Source organism: Natrix helvetica (assembly GCF_964273705.1).
Source record: "Natrix helvetica genome assembly, chromosome: 9".
Lineage (NCBI taxonomy): Eukaryota > Metazoa > Chordata > Lepidosauria > Squamata > Natricidae > Natrix > Natrix helvetica.
Window position 1 is genome coordinate 3,181,122 of NC_138560.1, and position 25,216 is coordinate 3,206,337.

Here is a 25,216-nt window from a genome sequence, read left to right on the forward strand (position 1 = left end):
CCCCTTGTCAAAATGTTTTTTAAAGTAGGAAACGCTTTGATGATTTTTTTCCCCCCTTCCCGCTTTTTGATTCAAACCCCCCCCCCCACTCCAACGTAATAGAAGTGCTAACTGAATTTTGAACAATTGTAAAAGAAGACAGCCTGGGCACCTTAAAAAAACAAGTTAGCGGAAGGAGATAGCAATGATCAAAGTCAAAAACATCTCTTTAAGTAGGGAATGCTCGGAGGACTTTTTCCCCTCTGTCCAAACTTTGCAAAATAAAAATAAGAGAGTTCCATCAGAAATTTTTAAACATGTAAAAATAAGCAACACACAGCCTTGGAAAAAAAAAAAGTTGATGGAAGGGTTAGCCAATGGCCAACTTGTCAAACCATCTTTTTAAACGGTTGCTTTCGTCTGCAGGCAAAAACGTTTTGCTTCTGGTGGCCGATCCATTCTGAATGCAGGGCTGATTCAAATAGGAATCCACATTTTAGACAACAGTCCCAGGGATCATTTTCCATTCACGTCTAAACTGGAGAGACAGTTTTTGTATTTTATGATCATTACGTTAATCCTTTAGACCAGGGGTGTCCAAACTTGGGAACTTTAAGACTTGTGGAGTTCAACTTCCAGAATTCCCCAGCCAGTCTTAAAGTTCCCAAGTTTGGACACCCCTATTTTAGACTTTTAAAAAGCAACGAAACCTTTTGCTAGTCATTTTTTAAAAACATTGAGTTAAAAAGAGGTGACAGCGGGCTGGAAATAAATAAATGCAGACATCTAACAGTTTTTATGGCTTCATTTATCAAAGCTGTATTTTATTAAACTGTACAGGTTAAAAACAGTGATAAGTGTTTATATATATATATATATATATATATATATATATATATATATATATATATATATATATATATATATATATATATATATATATATATATATATATATATATATATATATATATATACATATATATATATATAATTTTTACTTCTCTTCAACACATTTTAGAACAGGACTTTTCAAATTTAAAATAAATGCTTGGTGTTAGATTCTTTTTTTTTTATAGTCTAGTGATCTTAGTCATTTTTTTAAACAAAAGAAACCCCTGTCCTTTTGCTGTAGACGGAAACACTTCATGCACATTATTTTTGTGGATGGATCTCTATTTATTATTGTCTTAGTCTGTGGCAAGCTGTTTCCTGTGCAGTTACATCAAATTGTTGGTGGGTTTAAAAAAAAAAAAAGCAAAAAATATTAAAATGTTTTAAAAAACACCCCCACACGTCGGAATTTATTAAGGATTTGTGTGTGTGTGTGTGTGTGTGTGCGCGCGGGTGGCGTGTTGTCCTTTTCATTTCTGGTCAAAATAATTGGTTCTGCAGTGATCAGATAACAAGACAAACTGACAAGCATTTGTTTAGTCACCATTCAAAATCACAACAATGCTGGAAAAAAACGCGACTTACAACCAATCCTCGTACTTACGACCATTGCAACAGCCTCCCAGGCACGTGGTCGCAATTCGCATGCTTGGCAACTGGTGGTGTATTTATGACGGCTGCCACATCCCACTGTCGTGGGATCGTTGCTGACGACCTCCCCAGCTCACTTTCTCACCAGCAAGTTAACCCCAGGGGATTGGGGGGGGGGGGGAGGATCGAATTTCCTTAAGGACACTTAACAACCATGACCAGAAAGGTAAAATTGGTGTAACCTGCTTAGTAACTGTCTTGTTTTAGCCCTAGAATGATGGTGGCGTGTCTATGGAAAGTGTGCCAGAGGTGGCATCCAGGGCCCTCTCCGTGGGCGTATGCGCTGTCGCCCCAGCTCTGTTTCGGGTCTCTGCGCATGCGTGCGTGCGTCCTGTCGGCGACTGGTCTTTGGATCTCTGCTGCGCATGCATGTGCCCACACCTTGCAGTTTAAGTGCATGCCACACATGCACTTTGGGCACTGGGCGCCTAAAAGTTTTGCCATCGCTGCCCTAGAGATTGTGGTACCCGATTGTGGTTGTAAGTCTGGAACTGCTGCCTGGACTTCGATTCGCTCTGCTCTGCAAACAGGCTTTTGCAAGCTAGTTTAAATCTTGATAAAATGCAGGATTAGGACAGGAAAGGTGGCTCGGTGGCTATGACGCTCGGCGGTTCGAATCCCTAGCTCTGCGTAACGGAGGGAGCTCCCATGACTTGTCCCAGCTTCTGGGGCAACCTAGCAGTTCAAAAGCAGGTAAAAATGCAAGTAGGAAAATAGGGACCACCTTTGGTGGGGAGGTAACGGCGTTTCGTGCACCTTTGGCGTTGAGTCATGCCGGCCACATGACCACGGAGGCATCTTCGGACAGCGCTGGCTCTTCGGCTTGGAAACGGAGATGAGTGTCGCCCCCTAGAGTTGGGAACAGCTAGCACATATGTGCAAGGGGAAACTTTACCTTTTTAGGAGAGGAAATCATCATAAATTCAGGTACGGACAGATGGTCATTTTGTCCGAATCGCAGCCCAGTTGCGCCTTAACAGCAGCTTAAATTGTCATGCTTCTTCCTGCTGGCAAAACAAGCTTGTTGTCTGTGGACGTCCTTGTTCAAAAGTGCAGAAGGAGATGTAATAAAGAGTTGAGAACATGGTTTTGGGGTCGAGGAATAGAGATCTTTTTGAAAACAAGCAGTGGCTTGAATGTGGAGTGACAGCTGGGCCAGATGCTTTTTTGCCTTCCATCCATGGAAGCTATTGATCTTCTTTGGCCTTGGATCGATTCCCAAGATTGCCGCCAGCCGTGTCGCTCCCTCAGATCTCTTGCAAGCTCAATCTTTTATGCACAACCTAAAGTGGGAAGTAAGCTTTGCGTGTTGACGGAACCTACATCCTTTAGAACAGTGTTTCTCAACCTTGGTGACTTTAAATCCTGTGGACTTCAACTCCCAGAATTCTGCGATCCTGGGAGTTGAAGTCCACAGGACTTAAAGTCGCCAAGGTTGAGAAACACTGCTTTAGATGATGGTTTATTTAGATGCTGGTTGACGATATCGTGCAGAGCCCCTAAGAGTCGGCTCAACCACTCTTAGCCCAGTGAGGTAGCTAAACCGGGAAGCCAGCTCAGATGAAGGAATTCTACTTTATTGCAAGATTACCTTAACAGAATCTCGCCCCTCTCAAGGGGGAGCGTTAAAAGAGGGACCAGACAGGAATCCCTTATGTAGTCACAAAGGAACTCAATTCCCATTCCCCCTGGGGTGCCGGTGGCCCTTATCTAACTTCATCCAGGTACAGGTTGACTTCGACTTGTGAAAACACTGGGGCCCAACATTCCTGTTCTAAGCGAGAGAGTTGTTAGGTGAGTTTTTGTCCCGTTTTACGACGTTCCTTGCCACAGTTAAGCAAAGCACGGCAGTTGTTAAGTGCCGAACACGGTTGTGAAGGGAATCTAGCTTCCCTGCTGACTTTTGTTTCTTGGAAGGGTCCCAAAAGGTGATCACGTCACCCCAGGACACATGCGACCGTCATAAATGCACGCCAGTTGCGCCCAAGCCTCTGGATTTGAATCATGTGACCATGGGGACGCTGCAACAGTGCAGAAACCGGTCCTAAGTCACTTTTATTTCCCAGTGGGGTTGTAACTTTCCATGGTTTCCTAAACCAATGCTGGTAATTTGAGGGCTCTTTGTGTGGACCATTGATTGAGAAGATTCTTGTGCAGAAGATTCTGGAAAAGCACCTTGGAGACAACCATGACCTGGATGACTGAGAATCTCCGTAGACCTACTTGTACAAAGACTATAGCAATATAAATCGGTTTAATGAAACCTTCAAGTGTGGACGTGATCTTTCGCGCCTGATAAAAAGTTACCTTTCTCCCTCCCCTCCCCTTTTACAGCCCAAGAAACTAGGGAAGGTGCCTTCTGAGACATTTGCCATAGACCAGGGCTCAGCAAACTGCGGCTTCGGAGCTGCATGTGGCTCTTTCCTCCCTCTGCTGTGGCTCCGTCACCGGTCGGCACAATTTTGAGAGGAGCTTCCGGTGTGTGCGGGGGGGGAAGAGAAGCGCAGAGCGCCAGGAGGACTCTCTATGGCAAGGGGAGGGTTTTCCAGTTGTCTCCACCATTGAGAGGGCTTTTGGTTAGGACGGGTAGAGGGAAAAGGACGCCGCGCTAGGAGGAGACTCTATGGTGGGGGAATTGAACTTCCGGTCAGCTCCAGAATTGAACAGGGAGCTTCCGGTTAGGACCTTTGTGGCTCCCGGTGTTTTCTTCTCTGTGGGAAACGGGTCCAAATGGCTCTTTGAGTGTTTACGTTTGCCGACCCCTGGAATAGACCCAATCCTTCTAGGGGCCCAGCGGCCTCTTATCTGATGCTGCGTTTTTCCATCCATCTCTCAGGTTCCTTCCTACATACCAATGGTGGGTTCCAGATCCCATTGCAACCGGTACGCTACAACAGGGCTGGGCATCCACCACGGGCCCACTCACGATTTCTGCTACTGGTTCGCGCGAACCAGTCTGAACCGTCTGAATACTATCTCTGCCCTTAACTCAAAGCAACGTGCATTCTGCTAAAAACAAAAACGAAGTAGCAACTGAGTCTGTTTCTCTCAAGAAGGGTAAAAACCAGGCCTGTTTTCTTCCACTGTGGGGGGTGCCACTGCCCCCGCCCCGATGCCCTCACCTTCAAGAAACAGCTCCTGCCCTCCAGATTCACCGCCCTCCCTGTCCTTCCAACCGAGTGACATTTGTTATTTTTACTTATCTAATTTAGCAAATGCCCGCAATCCTCTTAGGGCCCTCCAGATTGGTAACTGAATTAGTGGGGATTAGAGGAGCTGCTAAGGATGGCAAATTGGTTCTCTCTTTTTTGGGGGGTGGGGGGGTGGGCAGTGGCATCTGCTGATCGGTGCACCGTCCCCTGGGGTAACCTTTTTAATTAAAGAGAATAGGGTTTAGAATTAAAAGGATCAGCCCAGGTTAGGAGACACACGGACGGTGCCTGGGCCCGAACGTTGTTTTCGGCAACGCCGCATTAATAAATACACGGGGACGGCTTTTGACTCAACTCTGGTGTGGTTGCCGTTGGGTGCGCAGCCCTTTGCCAACTCTGGACGGCCTTGAAAAGTCAACAAGGTCCTTGGGGGAAAAAAATCTTCACCGGGAATGGCATTCCCTTGATTCCAAGGCTTCAGTAAGCCGCTTTATGGAGGGAAAGAGGAAGTGCTAAAATTTATATTTCTCTCTCTGTGTGTTAATTTATCTCATTTCAAATAGTTGCCCCTCTTAAGAAGTATGTCAGGCTTCCAAATAGCATCCGAAAGTAAATCAGAGTCCGAGGCAAAGGATTCCTCAAAGTTCCAATTTATGAAGAGAGCCATGTTGGAACATCTGGGAATACCCGAATCTGAAAGCTCCCCAGTTTTCCCCACCCAGTTGAAAGTTCAAGATCTTTTCCCCACACCCACCAATTCATCCCATGGTCCAATCTCCCACTGCCATGCTGGCAGCTTCCACCCATCCAGTTCCAGTCAGGTGCCGAGGTGCAAAGACAAAAGATGACCTTGGCTTTCTAGAAAGAATGTTGTTATGGCTACATATCATCTAACTCTGCACAATCCCCAACTCCCATTTTCCCACCATAGAAAATGCATAGCAGAATAATAGAAAGTGTGGCAGGACAAAGATCCAAAAGAAAAGATTACTGCAGGCCTGACAAAGTGATTCTGGGTAGCGTACATCATCAAACTTCAAATCAAATGAAAAATAATTTAAACCATATAAGGGAAATATATATATATGGTCATAGAATGGAACCACTGCTATGGAGGCTAATAACAGGGAAGAAACAGGGTCCTTCACGCACTTGGGGCCCCCAGGCCTGGGCCCCTAACCAGGTCTTGAAAAGGCTAATAGGCTTCCTGAAGGGAGGATACAGCTAGTTCTCGACTTACGACCACAATTGAGCCCCAAATTTCTGCTACGAAAGGAGACGTTTCTTAAGTGAATTTTGCTCTGTTTTACGACCTTTCCTGCCACGGTGGCTAAGTGAATCCCTGCAGTTGCTAAGTGAGTAGCGTGGTTGTTAAATGAATCCAGGACAGCCTTTTCGTAAACACCTAAATTGCATTTTTCAACTGCTAGAAATATAGTTTCTTGCCAATGGCTGAAAGGATCCAGGGGCAGAAAATAATCCACGCTCTCTTTTTAAATATCCAGCCATATACAGTATATGTATATATATTCCTAATGACCTGGTTGGGATTAGGACCAGGTATTCCAAGGGGACACTTCAAAGGAGCCTTTCCTTAGGCCATTTAAAGAAATTTGACAACAATCCATGTATGTTCAGAGACATCTCACCCTCCGAGGATGTAGTGGGGGGGGGGAGGAAGAGGAAGAGGAAGAAGAGGAGGAGGGAGGAGGAAGGGGGAAGAAGGAGAAGGAAGGAGGAGGAGAAAGAAGGGGATAAGGAAGATGAGGAGGAAGAGGGAGGAGGAAGAGGGAGGAGGAAGAGGGAAGGAGGAGGAGGAAGGGGAAAGGAGAAAGAGGAGGAAGGGAGGAGGAGGAAGAGGAGGAATAAGACAGAAAGGGGGAGGAAGGAAGAGGAAGGAGGAGGAGGAGGAAGGGGATAAGAGAGGAGGAAGAGGGAGGAGGAGGAAGATGGGAAGGAGGAGGAAGGGCATAAGGAAGATCAGGGGGAAGGGGAAGGAGGAGGAAGATGGGAAGGAAGAGGAGGAGGAAGGGGGTAAGGGAGAGGAGGAGGAAGGGGGAGGAGGAAGATGGGAAGGAGGAGGAAGAGGAGAAAGGGGGAAGGGGGAGGAGAACTAAGTCCGGCTTGTTGCTGGCTGACCTGCTGAATTGGAAGAAAAATGGGGGAGGGGGAAGATGGATGGATTGGGAGGGGGGAGGTCAGAAAATTTAATCTCCCAACCTGTCAGCAGGTTTTAAAGCAGGGAAGTAGAGAGAGGCAGATTGGATGATAATCTCCTTGATCCTCCAGAGACAGATGGGCGGAGGGGACCTTGGGAAGGTGAAGCCAGGAGCAGAGGAGGAAGAGGAGAAATAATTGATGGGGGGGGAGCGCCAGGCAGGCAGGATGGAGTGGGTGGGTGGGAGCAGGGAAGGTTAAGCTTGCTTGCAAGGTTTCCAATGCAAAAGATGCAGAGGGGGCTTCATTTGGGGCTGCCCCCCCCCATTGCAAGCTAAGACCGACCCTCCTCCTCAGGTGTCACTCTCCTTCCTACAATTCCCAGCCTGCCTTGCGGTTTGGGGTGTCCAGTGGTGGGGGTGGGGGTGCGGGAAAGTCGAATGGCCTGACCTGCTTAGGGCAGAAGGTGGGAAATGCATGCAAGACCCTCCCCATCGTGTCCCTCTTTCTGTGGGGTCAGTGGAACTCCCAATTTGTTTTGCAATGTCCTTGCTTTTCAAAATTGGGCACTCTAAAGGTCTGATAGACTGACCTGCCCGCCCGCCTCGCCCAGACTAAGCTGAGTCTGCAGATGAGTGTGGACAGGGGGGGGTCGCCCCTGTCCCCGCCGCACATCTGGGGGGCACCAGGTTGGGGGAAGGCATTCCCCTCCCTCACCCTTTAGATCCGCTTCCCAATGGGAGCAGAGACCCCCAGCCTGGCTTTGGGACCAGCTTAGTTCAGGGCTGGGTATTTAAACCCCAAATCTGGGTTTGTCCATCCCCGCCTGAGTTTTGAGTTGTTTTTACTTTAAAATGTAACTTGTTATATGAATAGCCATCTAAACTCTCATTTGATCTTTATATCCAAAGAGGCTTTAAGATAGAAAGACTTTAAGAACAAATAGGTTTAGAAATAGTTCCTATCCTTGGGCTGTCAGACTGGTAAACACAACCACAATCACTCCACACATACACGTGGAAACGTATGACTAGTCTTTCTTTCTTTTCTCTAATTACTTGAATAAGGATTATTCGTTATGCTATTTATGTTGTTTGCACTTGTTGTCATGGATTGCACCAGTGAGGGTAAAATCAATTTCCTTGTATACATGATGTACAATGACAATAAAAGCCATACTATACTATACCATGCTATGCTATACTAAAGGTGGCTATTCGATATAAAAAGCGATGTATCCTATACATACATACATGTGTGTGGATGTATGTATGTATGTATAGATGCATCACTATATAAGATAGCAGCTGACATATACATTTAATAAATGACGCATTCAATACATCGAATAACTTAGTTAAAACTGATTTATTGTGGGTCTCTGCTTGCTATCTGGGTTGTCTGGCCAGAATCTGGGTTTATTTGAACAGTAAACTTTGATGGTTTTTAGGAAACTTCGCTGGGGCTCCTAAATGTTTGGGAGCGCCATATTTCTAGGCCCTCTCTAAATTTTAGATAGATAGATAGATAATCAGATAGATAGATAGATAGATGATAGATAGATAGATAGATAGATAGATAGATAGACAGACAGACAGACAGATAGATAGATAGATAGATAGATAGATAGATGATAGATAGATGATAGATAGATGTAATCAGATAGATAGATAGATAGATAGATAGATAGATAGATGATAGATAGATGTAATCAGATAGATAGATAGATAGATAGATAGATAGATAGATAGAGAGATGATAGATACATAATTAGATAGATAGATAGATAGATAGATAGATAGATAGATAGATAGATAGATAGATGTAATCAGATAGATAGATAGAGAGAGAGAGAGATGATAGATACATAATTAGATAGATAGATAGATAGATAGATAGATAGATGATAGATAGATGATAGATAGATGTAATCAGATAGATAGATAGATAGATAGATAGATAGATAGATAGATAGATAGATAGATAGATGATAGATGTAATCAGATAGATAGATAGATAGATAGATAGATAGATAGAGAGAGAGATGATAGATACATAATTAGATAGATAGATAGATAGATAGATAGATAGATAGATAGATGTAATCAGATAGATAGATAGATAGAGAGAGAGAGAGATGATAGATACATAATTAGATAGATAGATAGATAGATAGATAGATAGATGATAGATGATAGATAGATGTAATCAGATAGATAGATAGATAGATAGATAGATAGATAGATAGATAGATGTAATCAGATAGATAGATAGATAGATAGAGAGAGAGATGATAGATACATAATTAGATAGATAGATAGATAGATAGATAGATAGATAGATAGATGATAGATAGATGATAGATAGATGTAATCAGATAGATAGATAGATAGATAGATAGATAGATAGATAGATAGATAGATAGATAGATAGATGTAATCAGATAGATAGATAGATAGAGAGAGAGAGAGATGATAGATACATAATTAGATAGATAGATAGATAGATAGATAGATAGATAGATAGATAGATAGATAGATAGATAGATAGATAAAAATGGATAAACAAATACAAATAAATATAAATGAACAACAAACAACAAACACAGCAATACTGCTGCTAGTACTACTACTACTAATAATTCGGCATCCCACAGCTGCGAGCCTCGGCGGAGATTCACCGCCGCGACTCTGCTGCCCCCTGGCGGCGAGAAAGTTTTCCGACTTCGCGGAAGGCGGAACCGAGACGTTCTCCGCTTTTACCGGAGTTTCCCCTTCAGGTTCGTGGGAACCGTCCGCCTTGGCCTAAAGATCCGCTCCGAGCGTGGGAACAGTGAAATGAAACCATTAAGCGATCGTTCGCATCACTGAGAACAATGAATCCGTGACACGACTGGCCTCCAGAAGTTGTGGAAGTGTTTAAAGAAGAGATTGAAAAAGTAGTATTTCAATACTATTGGTCTCCTGCTGCTTGAGCAGGGGTTGCGGGTTGGACTAGATGACCTCCAAGGTCCCTTCCGACTCTTTGTTCTTCTGCTTTGCGCCTCTGGAAACCCCAGCACGTGAAAACACAGCGGGTATAGGTCTTACATTTTGCGGGGCAAGGGAACGAGAGAGGGTTGGGGGGGGGGGGCAACCGGCAAGGTTTCAGGGACGCCCGGTTGGCAATGCAGAGAGCTGGGAATCCGTGTCAGCGGCCGCGTTCACACACACAACAGGGCTAACGCGCGTCCCAGCCACCTTCCCACGGTCCCGAGGGTGACTTCATCCATGTCATCACGTGAACCCCTCACATGCCTCTTGGATAGGTGGCTGGGGTGGGGGGTCGCGCATCACATGAGGTCAGCTGTTCGGGCTCGGTGGGTCACGTTTGTGCAAACGCAGCAGATCCGAGGCGGGCAAGGGAAGGCAAGTCCCGGCCTTTGAACCCGGGGCCAGCCCGACCCGACTTCCCTCCTCCCCGACCCCCTCCCCCGTCCCTTCGCAAAGTGAGGAGGGCCAAGAGGCGGGGTGAGGCAGCTGGTCATGTGAGCGAGGCTTTTTCTGGCCCAGGGGACGAGCGCTTGGCTTGACTTCGTTGACTTCGGGTGGGTTGGAAGATGCTGCCCCGCTGCCGTCTCTCCTGCGGGCTCCTCTTGGTCGCCCTGCTTGCCTTCGCTCACGCAGGTGAGTGCCGAAGTCTCTGAGGTTACCGGGTGGTCTCCTTTCCGCTCCGTTTGCTTGGCTTCTGGGTTGGGACCAGCGGGTTCCAGTTTCCCATACAAGCCAGTTCAGTATTGGTGGTGGTGGGGCTTAAAGGTGGGGGGGGGTCAGCATGCTTAATCACAGCCCCTTCCCAGCCAGGGGATACTCGGTGGTAGAATGCGCCAGCAAGGGGAGGCTCCGTTTCGTTGATGGTAAAAATAGCCAGTTATTAAATTTACCTGCTGCCTATCTCAACGTGGGGCTCTCCAGGAAGTAAAAGCAGGGACATTTCTACTTTCAGGGTGCTTAAATAGCTCCCCCCCCCCCGCCCTTTCTGGTGATAGTGGTAGAATGCGCTGGCAAGGGGAGGCTCAATTTTGTTGGTGGTAAAAGCAGTGAGTCCTCCACTTCCAACATGCTTCATTGCAGACCTTGCTTCACCAGGGGAGGCTCACTTTTACAGCTGCATTATTTGTTAAATTTACTTATTAAATTTATCTGCTGCCTATCTCACCGTGGGGCTCTCTGGGTAGTAAAAGCAGGGACATTTCTACTTCCAGGGTGCTTAAATGTGGCCCCTGCCCTTCCTGGGGATAGGGGTAGAGTGCGTTTGCAAGGGGAGGCTCATTTTTACAGTTGTAAAAGCATCCTCCACTCCCTCCAAAATGGTGTGTGATTCAGGTAGGCTGCTCCTTCATCTAAAGGGGTTAGCCTGCAGTGGCTTTTGCCTGACATTTTGAATCTTTGGTTAATTGGAGGTTATTGGCTCCTTTGAGCATACACAGAGTGCCCTATCTTTCTCCCCCTGCACCTCCCAGGCTTTAAAAAAAGATGCCAAAAACCCTGAAAAGAAATTCAAGATCAGCTTTTATTTAGACCTCAGATGACCAAAATAGAGCTGGAAGGGGCCTTGGAGGTCTTCTAGTCCAACCCCCTGCTCAAGCAGGAGAGCTTAGACCCTTTCAGACAAGTGACGGAAGAGAATCTTTTCATAGAGAATGTTCTCCAGCTTGGGAAAAATCTCCCATAATTATTTGGGGAGGGGGCACCACTTCTAATGAGGCTGGGGCGGGGAGAGACATCCATGCACCTCCCCCATCCCTGAACTTTGACCTCAGTTATATTGCACGGTTTATTCAAAATTTATTTCTACACAATATGGGAAGTCCTCGCCTTACGACCGCTGCTGAGCCCAAAGTCCCTGTTCCTAAAGGGAACTTTGCTCCATTTTACAACCTTTCTTGCCGCCAGCGTTAAGCGAATCGCTGCCATTGTTAAGTTAGCGACACGGTCGTTATGTGAATCTGGCTTGGCAACGGGGGTTGATGTTTCTTGTCCAAAGGTCGCAAAAAAAGGATCACGTGACCTCAGGACACTGCAACCGTCGTAACTACGAGTCAATTGCCAAGAGGCTGGATTTGGATCACGTGACCACGGGGAATGCTGTGAGAAAATGGTCATAAGGCACATTTTTCAGGGTGGGTTGTCACTTCCAACGGTCACTAAACAAACATTGGTGAGTCAAGGACGAATATTCTGAATTTCTTTTCTGCACAATGGGCCTGGGATTTATTTCCGCCCGATAGATTCTGAAATTGATTTGCGCCCAGTGCATTTGGAATTCCTTCTGTGCAACGTATTCTGAGTTCATCTCGGCCAGGTGTCCACCCCCACCCCCATCGAATCAAATCAAATCTTGAACTGGGGCTGATAAAATTTGTGAGTCACTGTCAGCAAGTGGGTGTCTTGTGACTGATATATATATATTTGATAACGTTTAGCTTCTGAGAATTAAGAAGCTGGAACGGATCTTCCCGGCTCGGTTTCATTTCTCTAAAAGCAGCTTGAAAAGAGTCTCTGGCTCCTCGCCCTTTGAGAGAGAACAAGGAACTAAAAGTGACTTGTAATTTACTTGGAAGTTTCTTGCGATTGCAAAAAACAGTGTTGCTTGTAATTGGAGAAAGGGTTGACTTCCAGGTATGCGGAGAAACTCAACGGATGCCTGAATGGGCCGCTTGCCAGGGACAAATGTAGCTAAGCATGCAACAGATTAACAGTTTGAAGGGACCTTGTAGGTCATCTAGTCCAGCCTCCCCCCAATCGCTCAAGTTGGAGACCCTACACCATTTCTGACAGAGGGCAGTCCAGTCTCTTCTTGAAAGCCTCCAGGAATGAAGCTCCCACAACTTCCGAAGGCAACTTCTGTTCGATTGGGTTGATTCTTCTCACTGCCAGAAAATGTCTCCTCATTTCCAGGTTGAATCAATCAATCTGAATAGAGTTGGGAGGGACCTTGGAGGTCATCTACTCCAACCCCCTCTTCCCAAGCATGAGACCCTAAACCATTTCTGACAGATGGCAGTCCAGTCTCTTCTAGAAAGCATCCAGTGATGAAGCTCCCACAACTTATGAAGGCAACTTTTGTTCCTTTGGTTGATTGTTCTCACTGTCAGAAAATTCCTCCTTATTTCCAGATTGAATCTCTCCTGGGTCAGTTTCCATCCATTATTCCTTTTCTGGCCTTCAGGGGCTTTGGAAAACAGCTTGACCCCCTTCCTCTCTGGGGCAGCCCCTCAAATATTGGAAGATGCTTTCACATCTCCCCTGGTCCTTCTCTTCGCTAGACCAGCCATGCCCAGTTCCTGCAGCCATTCATCGTGTGTTTTAGCCTCCATCATCTTGGTTGCTCTTCTCTTCACTCTTTCTAGAGTCTCAACCTCTTTTTTATAGTGTGGTGACCAAAACTGGATGCAGTACTCTAGGTGTGGCCTTACTACGGCTTTATAGAGTGGTATTAGTACCTCCCTTGATCTTGATTGTATCCCTCTGTTCATGCAGCATTGGTTTTTTTGGCTGCCGCTGCACACTGCTAGCTCTGGTTGTCTACTAAGACTCCAAGATCCCCTAAGCCACAATTAAACTACAAGTAGTCCTTGACTTACAACAGCTTGCTTAGTGACCATTCAAAGTTACAACAGCGCTGAAAAAAGATTGTTTTTCACACATTCAACGGTTGCAGCCTCTCCTTGGTCGTGTGATCAAAAATTCAGACGCATGGCAACTGACTCGTACTTACGACAGTTGCACAAAAGGGCTCATGTGATCCCTTTTGGGGGATTTTCTGACAAGCAAAGCCCATGGGAAAGTCCATATTCCTAACAACTGAAGCAATTCACTTAACAACGGTGACAAGAAAATCTGTAAAATGTCACAAAACCCGTTTCACCGCTGTCTTGCTTAGCAACAGCAATTTGGAGCCCGATTGTGGTCCTACGTTGAGGATTGCCTGTGTGGTTTATCGAAACCAGCTTGATATGATAACGTCAGCTAATTCTTAAAGGTAATTTCCCAACTTCAATGACTGGGCAGATGAGACAGGGTTCAAAGGAGGTTTAACTGGAAATCACCTTGAGTTTTGGCAGGGTTTACACTGAAGTATTGTGGAAAGTTGAGGTTTTTTTTTAAAAAAATCTTTATTTATTTTCCCTTTAGGCCACGTTTTCTGGCTCTTCCGTAAGCATGTCGAGCGGCAACACGAAAAACAGGCGAGGAAGGAAGTGCAAATTCGTTGGCAGCTTCAGGGCCAACCAAGGCCAGGGATGCGAAATTTTATCCATGCTAAAGTGGGGAACATCACTCAACCTCTGGATCACTTCAACCGGCAGGAGAGACGCGTCTTTAACCAGGTGAAAAATGGGGGTTGAGAACTGACAGCTGTCTACATTCCGGTTGGCACTGCCTTGGTGATGTTCCTCAACCTGGGCGGATTTAAGAAGTGTGGACTTCAACTCCCAGAATTCCCCATTCACGGTTCTATTAGGATAAGCCAACTTCAACTCCCAGAATTCCCCAGTCAGGATGCTATTGAAGTTCTAAGATTTATGGATTTCAGCTCCCAGAATTCCCCAGTCAGTGAGCTATTGAATGTTAAGATGTGTTGACTTCAACTCCCAGAATTCCCCAGTCAGTGAACTATTGAAGTTTTAAGATTTATGGATTTCAGCTCCCAGAATTATGCTGGCTGAAGAATTCTGGGAGTTGAAAATCCACAAATCTCAACATTGCCAAGTTTGGAGACCTCTGCGGTATTGGATGCGAATTTGAACAGTGCCCCGTTCTTAATTCTCAGCGGCTTTTCTTGGCTACTAATTTTATACTCAGTGATTTTGATTCTCTTCCGTCTTTCTTTCTGAATTTCAGCGCTACTGGATTAATGAGCAACCCTGGCAGCGCCCCACAGGGCCCGTTTTCCTCTACATAGGGGGGGAATCAGACCTCACGGAGTTATCTGTGCTGGACGGTAAGTGAGTCGAGCTGAGTGGTGGCAGCCACGTAGCCACTCTCTGAAGAATAGTGTTCAGCTGGGCTTTTTTTTTGCCTGGAAAGAAGCGAAGCTGGGATGGGCAGCCGGGAAAATGTCCAGGATCCCGGCTCTGCAAACTTAATCATGTCATCAGGGCCGCCATCTTGACTTTTTTGACTCCTTCCCTGTAGAGCTCCCAGCTGCCCTGTAGAGGAAAGGCTTCATACAGGAGAGGCCTCATAGAATTATCATAGAGTCATCTGGGATATGAGAAGAAAATACCTCTTCTTGTTGTGCACAATTCTCCTCTTCCTCCTCCACCCCCTTCTAGCACTGATGGCGTTACCTAGTTTGGTAATGAAATGTCCACAAGGAAACCTCCAAGCTCAAAGAGTGCACAGGACCCGGCATTCCTCCTCCTCCTCCCCCTCCTGCCCACAAACACCATTCCTTTTTAGTACTGATGATGTTGCCTAGTTGGGTAATGAAACGTCTGCAAAAAAACAACCGAGCTGAGAGAACACCAAGGACCTCACATTTCTCTTTCTGTTCCCCCTCCCAAACCCAGCTTTCTTCTAGCATGGATGTTGACACCTAGTTTGGTAATAAAATGTCTGCAAGAAAGCCACTAAATTTGGAGAGCACCAAACATCCCACAGTCGTCCTCCTCTTCCTCCTCTTCTCCTCCTCCTCCCCACCTCCTCCCCACCTCCTCCCCACCATCCTCAATCCACATTCCTTTCTAGCACTGATGACATTACTTAGTTTGGTAATGAAACATCTGCAAGAAAACCACCAAGCCCCTCACAACACTCTCTCTGCATCTCTGTAGTATTTGAATTTCTGCACATTGGATTCTTTCTATCTGGAGCCCATTTCAAGTATATGCATTCCCTGAGCTTATTGCTTCTTGTTTTTTAATTTTTTAAAAAATTTATACGATGTCCATCTCACTGTCCAAGGGACTTTGCCCACTTACGAGAAAATAAAAGTGTCTGGATCAAAACGATGAAAATAAGCAAAATCTTCTTTGCCCTTCCCATGCGCACATCTCTTTTCCTGCTGGGGAACAGATATAATTTCTTTCTTTTTCTTATTTTTGCACCATGCTTCTGTCATTTGCGTTGCACCCTTTTTGGAGGGGCTGCAAAAATCCCACAGCATTAGGAACCCACCTGCCTTTTTTTTTGCCAGCGGTGGATTGTCCTTAAAAATTAGACACACACACACACACACACACAAATTTGAATTGCAGATGTGGAGGCAAGGGGAAGCTCTCCAGATGTTGGGGTTTGCCACTGCAAAAAAGGGACAAGGCCTGTGGCTAGATACTGCAGCTGGGTGAGGAGTCCCTGCTGAATTATCTGTCCCCCTGTTGCATTTTATTCCGATTTCAGGGCATCATGTAGATTTAGCTGAGAAGTACAAAGCCATGGTGGTCGCTTTGGAACATCGCTTCTACGGGGGCAGCCTTAACCCTGATGGTCTGGAGGATGAAAATATTCAATTCTTGTCGAGCCAGCAAGCGTGAGTTGCCCCAAATTCGCCAGTTTTCAGTTGAGGGTCTAGCCAGACTCCTCTTCCTCCTTCTGGAGTTTGCTAGACTGTTTTAGACCAAGGGTTTGTCAATATTAGCCATTTTAAGAACTGTGGACTTCAACTCCTAGAATTCCCCAGCCAGCCATTCTGGCTGGCTAGGAAATTCTGGGAGTTGAGGTCCGCAGATCTTAAAATTGTAAGGTTGGGACGTGCTGATTTGAACAGCTAGAAATCTTCAATGTGTTCTCTATTTTGGTCTGTATTTGCAAACAAACAAACAAACCCCGGGCTGTTTTATTTTATATATTTATATAAATTTTGTATTTATTTATATAAATATATATTATTTAGAATATATACATATATTATTTATTTTATATTTATATAACTATAACTATATATAACTATATATATATATAACTATAACTATAGTATCGGACAGCGTTGGCTCTTCGGCTTTGAAACGGAGATGAGCACTGCCCCCTAGAGTCGGGAACGACGAGCACATATGTGCAAGGGGAATTTTTACCTTTACCTTTATATATATTTATTTTAATTTAAATCTATATGTCGCCCATCTCAGTGACAAGCGACTCTAGGCAGCTTGTAACAATATTAAAAACACAAAATAAAATGATAAAAGCATCAAATTATCAAAAACCTGCAGCAATTAAAAGTTTCGACTTACAGATTACCTATTCTAGATATGTGTGCAGAAAGAACGCCAAATGTCCGGAGTATATAATTCTGCAATTCCTGGTTTTCAGATTCGAAGTTCAGCATCTCTGCCTTGTTTTATTCTGACCAGACTCTAAACAAGTTGAAGTCTATTTTTACTGCCTTGAGGTCTAGAAACCTGATGCGCCTTGTTAGCGACTGGTTATTGTATTGACCTGAACTCAGGCCCAGTTTAGACAGCTTTTCAAGGGGCAGGAAGAGCTTAAACACCTTGTCTGGGGTGCCAGGCAAAATCAAGAAGCTTTGGAGTGGAGAAATACCCGCCGTGTCTTGCTAATATTCTCTTAAACGTTCTCCCTTTCAGTCTCTCTGATCTGGTTGCCTTCCGCCATCTTATCACCGAGAAGTACAACTTGACAGCAAATCACACCTGGATCTGCTTTGGAGGCTCGTATCCTGGTTCCTTGGCTGCCTGGTTTAGGCTTAAGGTAGGATCTGTTGTGGTGCGCCAGCAGCCTGCGGAACTGGCAGCAGAATCGGACAGGTTGGGGAGGAACATGGTCCAGTCCTGGAGTCTGGGGAAGGCTCGGACGAGAGCTCTGCATCAGAGACAGAGAGGGGTCCAGGGGCATCCGGGAGTTATGTGCTGCCTCCAGAGTCAGACAGCAGCGAGGCAGTTGAACAGGGGGAGCCTGTTCCCAGTGCGTGCATGCGCAGAGCTTCCAGAAGGCAAGAACAATTAAGACAAAAAGGGGGACTCAAGAGTAAGGCTTGGAGGTGATTGGCCCTTTCCATAGGACATAAAGGAGGAGCAAAGGCACATGAGCCTGTGCAGGAAACAACTTTGTTCGTTCTGTTCTGTTTAAATTCTGAAGCTCCGTTTGGACTCTGTGCTCCGTGTGGCCTTGCAAAGCTAATTGCCAATTAGGTCTTTGGCAGCATTTCAAGGGAGATAAAGGTGGGTGCTTATCAGCCTTATCCTGAAAGACTTTGGTAGAGTTCTGTTGCACTGTTTACAAACTATTTGTGACTCATTAAGGGGCTGTGAATGAACATAATTCACAGCCGTTGAAATAAAAAGAGGGTTTTGGGGACTAAGCGTGCGCTTTTTACGGTATCAGGAAACCTAGGTCAGAACAGGATGTGGAAAGCAGCCAAAATACAGAACTCCCTCTGCTTAACCATCCGTGAGACCACTTAACGACTGCAAGAGAATTGCCGGGATTGTGATCGTTGAGTGAAGCAGTCACGAGACATTTTGCTTTACAACTGCTCTGCTCAATGACTGGGATTGAAATCTCAATTGTGGTCGTTAAACGAGGATTAGCTGTAGGGAATCAAACTCTTCTTGCAGAAACTGGAACGTTGAAGGAGGGGGGTCACGTTAACGGCTTCTTCTGCACATCAGAAACGGCTTTGAGGTCAAAGGCCAGGGGAAAGTTAGTTGAAAGGTCACCTCTCTTCCCTCGCCAAAAATCCCAAAACTCACAGGGAAATATATTTTTTTTGCGTTCCTTGGTTGACCACCTTTCCTTCTTTTCTTCCAGTTTCCCCATCTGGTCTTTGCCGCCATCGCATCGTCAGCTCCAGTTAGAGCCAAGATGGATTTCCCTGGCTACAACAAGGTCAGCTTTTGTACCTCGTCAGAAATTAGCAGATTGGTCTGCATATATATATATGGAGTTTTCTAACTTGGAAGAGAGGAAGGGGGGGGGGGGGGGAAACAAGCACCATAATTTATTTCTCTAGTAGCTGATAACCCAGGTATTTAGCTATTCCAACCCTCCTTCCCCAAATGTTGCCACAATTTCTAATGTTGGATTTCCTCCCCCCTTACCAGAGGGAGCCCCCTTGTGGAATACTGTGAAGCCGTTACTATGGCAACTCCACAGCGCTGTACTAGTACAGCCATTTTAAAGCAGTATGGTAGAAGCCATTTTAAGGCACAACAGGCTGTATCTTAACAGAACATACACCCTGAGAGGTGTTAGGGGTGTCTTCCCCCCCCCCACAGTATTTGTTTCCACAGTGTAAGTCATCTGTGTGCCAAGTTTGATTGAAATTGCTTGAGGCGCTCCAGAGCTTTGCTGAAACGCACACACACACGGCCATTTATAGATAGATAGATATAGATATAGTTGTTTTAGTATGGGCCACTTTAAGATGTGTGGACTTCAACTCAAAAGAATTCCCCAGCAAGCAACACTAGCTGAAGAATTCTGGGAGTTGAATTCCACACACTTTTAAGCGTAAAAAACACTGACCCGTGCACTGTGTTTATCCAATGAAAGAGTCGCCTACGTATTTCATGGAAGGAAACAAAATCAGTGTTTTCCACTGTGCAGGAGGAAAAAAGGGAGAAGGAAAGCAGCAGGGTTCCTGCACAAACTTAGCTCTTATCTATTTGTTTTTAACACATTGGTTAGCCACAGGAAGTCTCTTGTGAAACCTTCCCCTCCAGATTGAAGCTGCAATATTTTAGAAAGAGGCTGGATCATATACGTTGGAGAGATCCCGTAAATGTCGTTTTTTCTCTTCTTCTTTTTTTTTTTACTTCCATTTCTTTAGGTTGTCGCTGCGAGTCTGTCAAATCCAGTGATCAAAGGTTCCACAGAGGTCAGTTGTCTCAAAAAAAAAACACATTGTAAAAAGAAAACGTTTGTGTAAAGTAAGAACAATGCAAATTTAAGGAAAAAGAAAACAAAGTAAAAGTGAGAGGAAGAAAGGAAGGAAGGAGAAGGAAGGAATTCCAATCTTCTTTACAGCAGCTATAAATAAGTTTATATTTTATCCTTTCTCTCTTAGGTTGCATCCCTTTTTTTCCAGTCTACCCTTTCTAATCATTGGACCCCCTAAAGTACAAGATCCTTTTTTCTCAATTTTTAGCAAAAAATCAAAAGCTGACAAATGGACAAGTCTGAAATTTGGGTCTCTGAGCTTATGTTCCCTATCAATTATGTTCCCTATCACAACCTCCTGGGCATGTGCAGAGTGTCCATGATGACGTCTGGGTAGGTGGGCGGAGCCCCCTGCAGCTGGTGCTACTGGTTCACCCAAACCGGGGCAAATGGGCAGAATACCACTTCTGGTCCTGTTGATTTTTAAGGCCAGAAATGTTGTGATCCAGTGGTGAAATTCAAAATTTTTACTACTGGTTCTGTGGCCGTGGCTTGGGCGCGGAGTGGCTTGGTGGGCGTGGCAGGGGAAGGATACTGCAAAATCTACATTCCCACCCCACCCTGGGGCCAGCCAGAGGTAGCATTTGCCTGATCTCCGAACGACTCAAAATTTCCGCTACCGGCTCTCCAGAACCTGTCAGAACCTGCTGGATTTCTCCCCTATTGTGATCCCCATATCCCTGGATCTCAACAGGTTGCCGAGGCTGTTTCTCACTAGATTCCCTCAACCTACTTTCTGCTGCACCTTTGGGCAACCTAGGAAACCGAGACCAGAATCCTTTAACTGCATTCACGCCTGAGGCCGACACGGGCAGTTTCAACAGGAGTATTTGCAGGAGCGCCCAAATTGACCGGAGGGTGCATATGGGTGTTGGAGCTTTGCCCTCCAACCACGGAAACCCCCCACCCCCAAGCATTTGAACCCAGAACCCAGACCTCTTGGCTCGCTAGCTCAGCTCGATGGCTTAGCATACTTCGCGAAGCCAAACCTAGGTAGAACTCACCATTCAGCAATGCAAACTTGATGGTGAGCGGATCTCAATTTTCCCCCCTAACTCTGTGTCCATTCTTCCATTGTGTTGCTTTCTGCTTCCTATCCGTGAATGCCACCCCCTCCCCAACGTCCAAAGACCGTCCTAAATTGGGTTGGGGCTTCTCTGCTTTCTCCTGCAGTGCCTGCAAAACGTGAGAGAGGCCTTCGCTTCCTTGGACAGCATGATGCGTGCCGGGTGGCTGGCAAAACTCAGCATAGATTTCCACTCCTGCAGCCCTTTGCAAGGGGAAAGCGACTGCCAGGTGCTGGTCACCAACCTAGCCGACATCTTCATGGGAGCCGTGCAGTACAACTCCGATGACGATCTGTGGGACAACGTGGAGAGCGTCTGCAGCATCATGACCAACAGCAGCATCGGCTCTCCATATCGGAGGCTCGTTCTCATCAACATCGTAAGGCATTTGTATTCCTGAGGGGGACACCACCGAGAAGGCCATGCCCTGGGGCCTGACTGGTGACCTCAGTGGAGCCGGTAATGAGTGTGGGCAGAGAGAGCCAGTTGGGCTGGGGGTTAAGACACCAGGCTAGAAACCAGGAGACCAGGAAGTGGGGAGTTCTAGTCCCACCTTAGGCATAGAAGCCAATTGGGTGACTTGGAGCCAGGCTTCAGGAAACTGGGACTTCTAGCCATGAAAGCCAGCTGGGTGACTCTGGGCCAATCCCTAGGAGACTGGGAGTTCTAGTCCCATCCCAGTCGTGAAAGCCAGCTGGGTGACTCTGGGCCAATCCCCAGGAGACGGTGAGGTCTAATCACACCCCAGCCATGAAAGCCAGCTGGGTGACTTTGGGCCAGTCACCAGGAGACTGGGAGTTCTAGTCCCATCGTTAGCCATGAAAGCTGGCTGGGTGACTTTGGGCCAATCCCCAGGAGATGGTAAGTTCTAGTCCCACTTTAGGCATAGAAGCCACTTGGATGACCTTGGGCCAGTCATTAGGAGACTGGGAGTTCTAGTCCCACCTTAGCCATGAAAGCCAGCTGGGTGACTTTGGGCCAATCTCCAGGAGACATTGAGATGTAGTCCCACTTTAGGCATAGAAGCCAGCTGGGCGACCCTGAGCCTGTCCTCAGGAGACTGGGAGTTCTAGTCCCATCGTTAGCCATGAAAGCCGGCTGGGTGACTTTGGGCCAATTCCCCAGGAGATGGTGAGTTCTAGTCCCGCCTTAGGCATAAAAGCCAGCTGGGTAACTTTGGGCTAGTCCCTCTCAGCCCAGACCCCCCTCACAGGTGGAAAGACGAGGAAGAAAATGTGTTGGATACGTTCTCCGCCTTGAGTTATTTGTAGAAATAAACAAGAAGGGACGCCGATTCAGTAAATAAATAAAGAAACCCAGAGGCAGAATCCCGACAGCCCTTCAGTCACCAGGATACCTTGGGTCTTATTTGTGGTAGGGCATCATGGACAAGCTGGGAATGCCGTGTCTGCAAAACTCTCAGGAGGGAATTGTGGAGGAGTTACGCAACAGCAGTATTGGGCTGGCGTTCTACGCTATGAGACAGTGGTACTTCCAGACCTGCACAGAATTTGGCTACTGTAAGTGAGCATTGAAAGAATTCGGATCTTTTCCCATCCTTTCAGGCCCCTCCCCTCTTTGCCAGCCCATCCGAGCTCCCCCCTCTCTTTTTCAACCTCTCTCTCTCTCTTTCAACACATCTCTCCTTCTCACTCTCTTTCTCCCCCTCCTCCTTTCTCCTTTTCTGTCTACTCCTCCCTCTCTTCCTCTTCTTCTCTCTCTCTCTTTTAACCCCTCTCTCTCCGCCTTTATGTCTCTGACCACTCTCTACTTCTCCCTCTTTCTTTCTCCTTTTCTGTCTACTCCTCCCTCTTTTTCTCTCCTCTTCCTCCTCCTCCTCTCTCTCAACCTCCTTCTTTCTCTTTTTCTGTCTACTCCTCCCTCTCTTTCTCCTCCTCTCTTTTGATCTCTACCTTTCTCCTCTCCATCCTTCTTTCTTCTTTTCTGTTTACTCCTCCCTCTCTTTCTCTTCCCCTTTCGACTCCTCTCCCTCTGTCTTTCGCCTTATCTGTTTACCCCTCCCTATCCTTCTCTCTTCCTCTCTCTCTTCCTCTCTCTCTTCCTCTCTCTCCACCTCCTTCTCTCTCCTTTTCTCTCTACCCCTCCTTCTCTCTCTTTCTCCCTCTCTTCCTCTTCCTCCCTCTTGCCTCCTCTCTCCCTCTTTGTTTATCTTGTTTTTCAGTTTGATCTTGAATCAGGAGGCAACATTTTGCCAAATGAGGGGAAAAACATACTTGCCTTTTACAAGGATAGTAGATAGGGTTCAGAAGACCTTGGAGGTCTTCTAGTCCAATCCCCTGTTCAAGCAGGAAACCCTTCACCACTTCAGACAAATGGTTATCCAACATCTTCTTTAAAACCTCCAATGTTGGAGCATTCACAACCTCTGGAGGCAAGTTGTTCCACTCATTAATTGTTCTCAATATCAGAAAATTTCTCCTTAGTTCTAAGTTGCTTCTCCCCTCGATTAGTTTCCACCCATTGCTTCTTGTTCTACCCTCAGGTGCCTTGGAGAATAGTTTGACTCCCTCTTCTTTGGGGCAACCCCTGAGATATTGGAAGACTGCTATCATGTCTCCCCTAGTCCTTCTTTCTCTTAAGCTAAACATACCTAGTTCCTGCAACCGTTCTTCATATGTTTTAGTCTCCAGTCCCCTAATCCTCTTTGTTGCTCTTCTCTGCACTCTTTCCAGAGTCTCCACATCTTTTTATATATTGTGGAGGCCAAAAGTAGATGCACTACTCCAAGTGTGGTCCTCTTAGCAAGGCCTTATAAAGCGATACTAACACTTTGCCTGATCTTGATTCTTATCCCTCAGTGTAACTGCATAGTAAATATTTTCCGAAACGGCTTTTCCTCCCATTTTAGACCTCACCTGCGAAGACCCGGACTGCCCCTTCTCTCCCCGAATGACCTTAGACTCCCAGTTAGAGATCTGCCGTCAGGTTTTCAACATCTCCTATCGCAACGTCAGCGAAGGCGTCTCTTTTACCAACGACTATTATGGGGCCAACCATCCCAAAGCCAGCCGGGTTCTTTTCGTGAACGGTACGAGACTTGATCGCCAGGGGGTGAACTCTGCTTTTGGAAAGCTTAAGTGGCTTTGCAACCGGTCCACGTTAGGAGAGGAGACCACGAGGAAATCCCAGGAAGGTTGCAAAACCCTTCTGCCAAGGCATGGCAACGTGGACGCCGCGAGAAGAACGTGGAGCTGACAGCAGCCAAACTTGATACCTAGAGTGGGTTTTATTTTGCTGGGAACGGAAAACACGTCAGCTCACTAATAAAGGAGAATATTTGTAGCTCAGAGCTGACATGAAGGGGTCCTTGGTGCTCTCTGAGCTGGGTTGTTTTCTTGCAGATGTTTCATGACCCAGCTAGATAATATCATCAGTGCTAGAAGGGAGGGAGGTTTGTGGAGAGTAGGAGGAGGAGGGGGAGAAATAATGTAGGGTCAGGGGTGAAATGCTACCGGTTCACCCCTGACTGGTAGTAAAAAAAAATGCTTAACAAAGTAAAAAAAAAGTTCTGACGATTAGCTGTAGTGAAGGATGGTAGGAACTTTTTTTAAACTTTTTTTTTTAGCATTTGGGGTCCGTTTTTGCTCCCAGGGGGCTTCCCTGAGGCCTGCTAGGCCAAAAACGGGGTGGGTGGGTGGATGGAGGGTGCTGCGGAAGGAAGGAAGGAAAGGAAAGGGAGGGAGGGAGGGCAAAAGGAGAGGGAGGAAGGACCACAAACCTCGTACTAGACGCTGCATCAGAGGATACCTTGAAAGGGCATAGCAATGCAAGGCTGAAAGGGAACTAGAGGTCATCTAGTCCAACCCTCTGCTCTAGCAGGACATTGTTAAACTGAGCGCCTGTCTTTTGCCTCCCCTCCCCCCTTGGTCATATGATGACATAGCCACGCCCACCCAGTCACATTACCCCCACCCCCAAGCTGTGCCCACAGAACTGGTAAGCAAAATGTTTTAGATTTCACCACTGTGTGGAGTCCTTGGTGCTCTCGGAGCTTGGTGGTTTCCTGGCAGACATTTCATGACCCAACTAGAGAACATCATCAGTGCTGGCAACACGACTGTAATTGAGCCCGGAATCCCTGCCTGAGACTGACTGATTTTTTCCCCCCTCTTTCGTTTGCTTTCTTTTTTCGACCCTTCACAGGGGACATAGACCCTTGGCACCCCCTGAGCGTCCTCAAGAACGAGTCCGATTCAGAACTGGCGATTTTAATCAACGGCACCTCGCATTGTGCCAATATGTATTCGCCCGCACCCGGCGACCCTTGGTCCCTTATCCGTGCCAGACAGGTGAGGCTGCTGAAGGAGGCTGAAGCAAGCAGAGTGGGGGGGGGGGGGGGGGAGGAAATTGCAATGGGTGGCATAATACATTTTTTAAAAAAATCAACAAATAATCAGTCTGACATCGAGACCCCC

General features: G+C 46.3%; 1 protein-coding gene across 2 annotated transcripts in view; it reads left to right on the plus strand.

Annotated features, from left to right (window-relative positions):
• The first annotated feature begins 10,231 nt into the window (after positions 1-10,231).
• PRSS16 (serine protease 16) overlaps positions 10,232-25,216 on the plus strand; it is a 93,011-nt gene continuing 78,026 nt past the window's right edge. For both annotated transcript variants that reach the window (XM_081962557.1, XM_081962556.1), the window contains exons 1-11: positions 10,232-10,497; positions 14,008-14,201; positions 14,716-14,815; positions 16,216-16,345; positions 17,400-17,523; positions 18,583-18,660; positions 19,604-19,651; positions 20,887-21,159; positions 22,159-22,300; positions 23,650-23,829; positions 24,945-25,090. In XM_081962557.1, the coding sequence (XP_081818683.1) occupies positions 10,431-10,497; positions 14,008-14,201; positions 14,716-14,815; positions 16,216-16,345; positions 17,400-17,523; positions 18,583-18,660; positions 19,604-19,651; positions 20,887-21,159; positions 22,159-22,300; positions 23,650-23,829; positions 24,945-25,090 (1,482 nt within the window). In that variant the 5' untranslated portion in view covers positions 10,232-10,430. The remainder of the gene's footprint in view (positions 10,498-14,007; positions 14,202-14,715; positions 14,816-16,215; positions 16,346-17,399; positions 17,524-18,582; positions 18,661-19,603; positions 19,652-20,886; positions 21,160-22,158; positions 22,301-23,649; positions 23,830-24,944; positions 25,091-25,216) is intronic.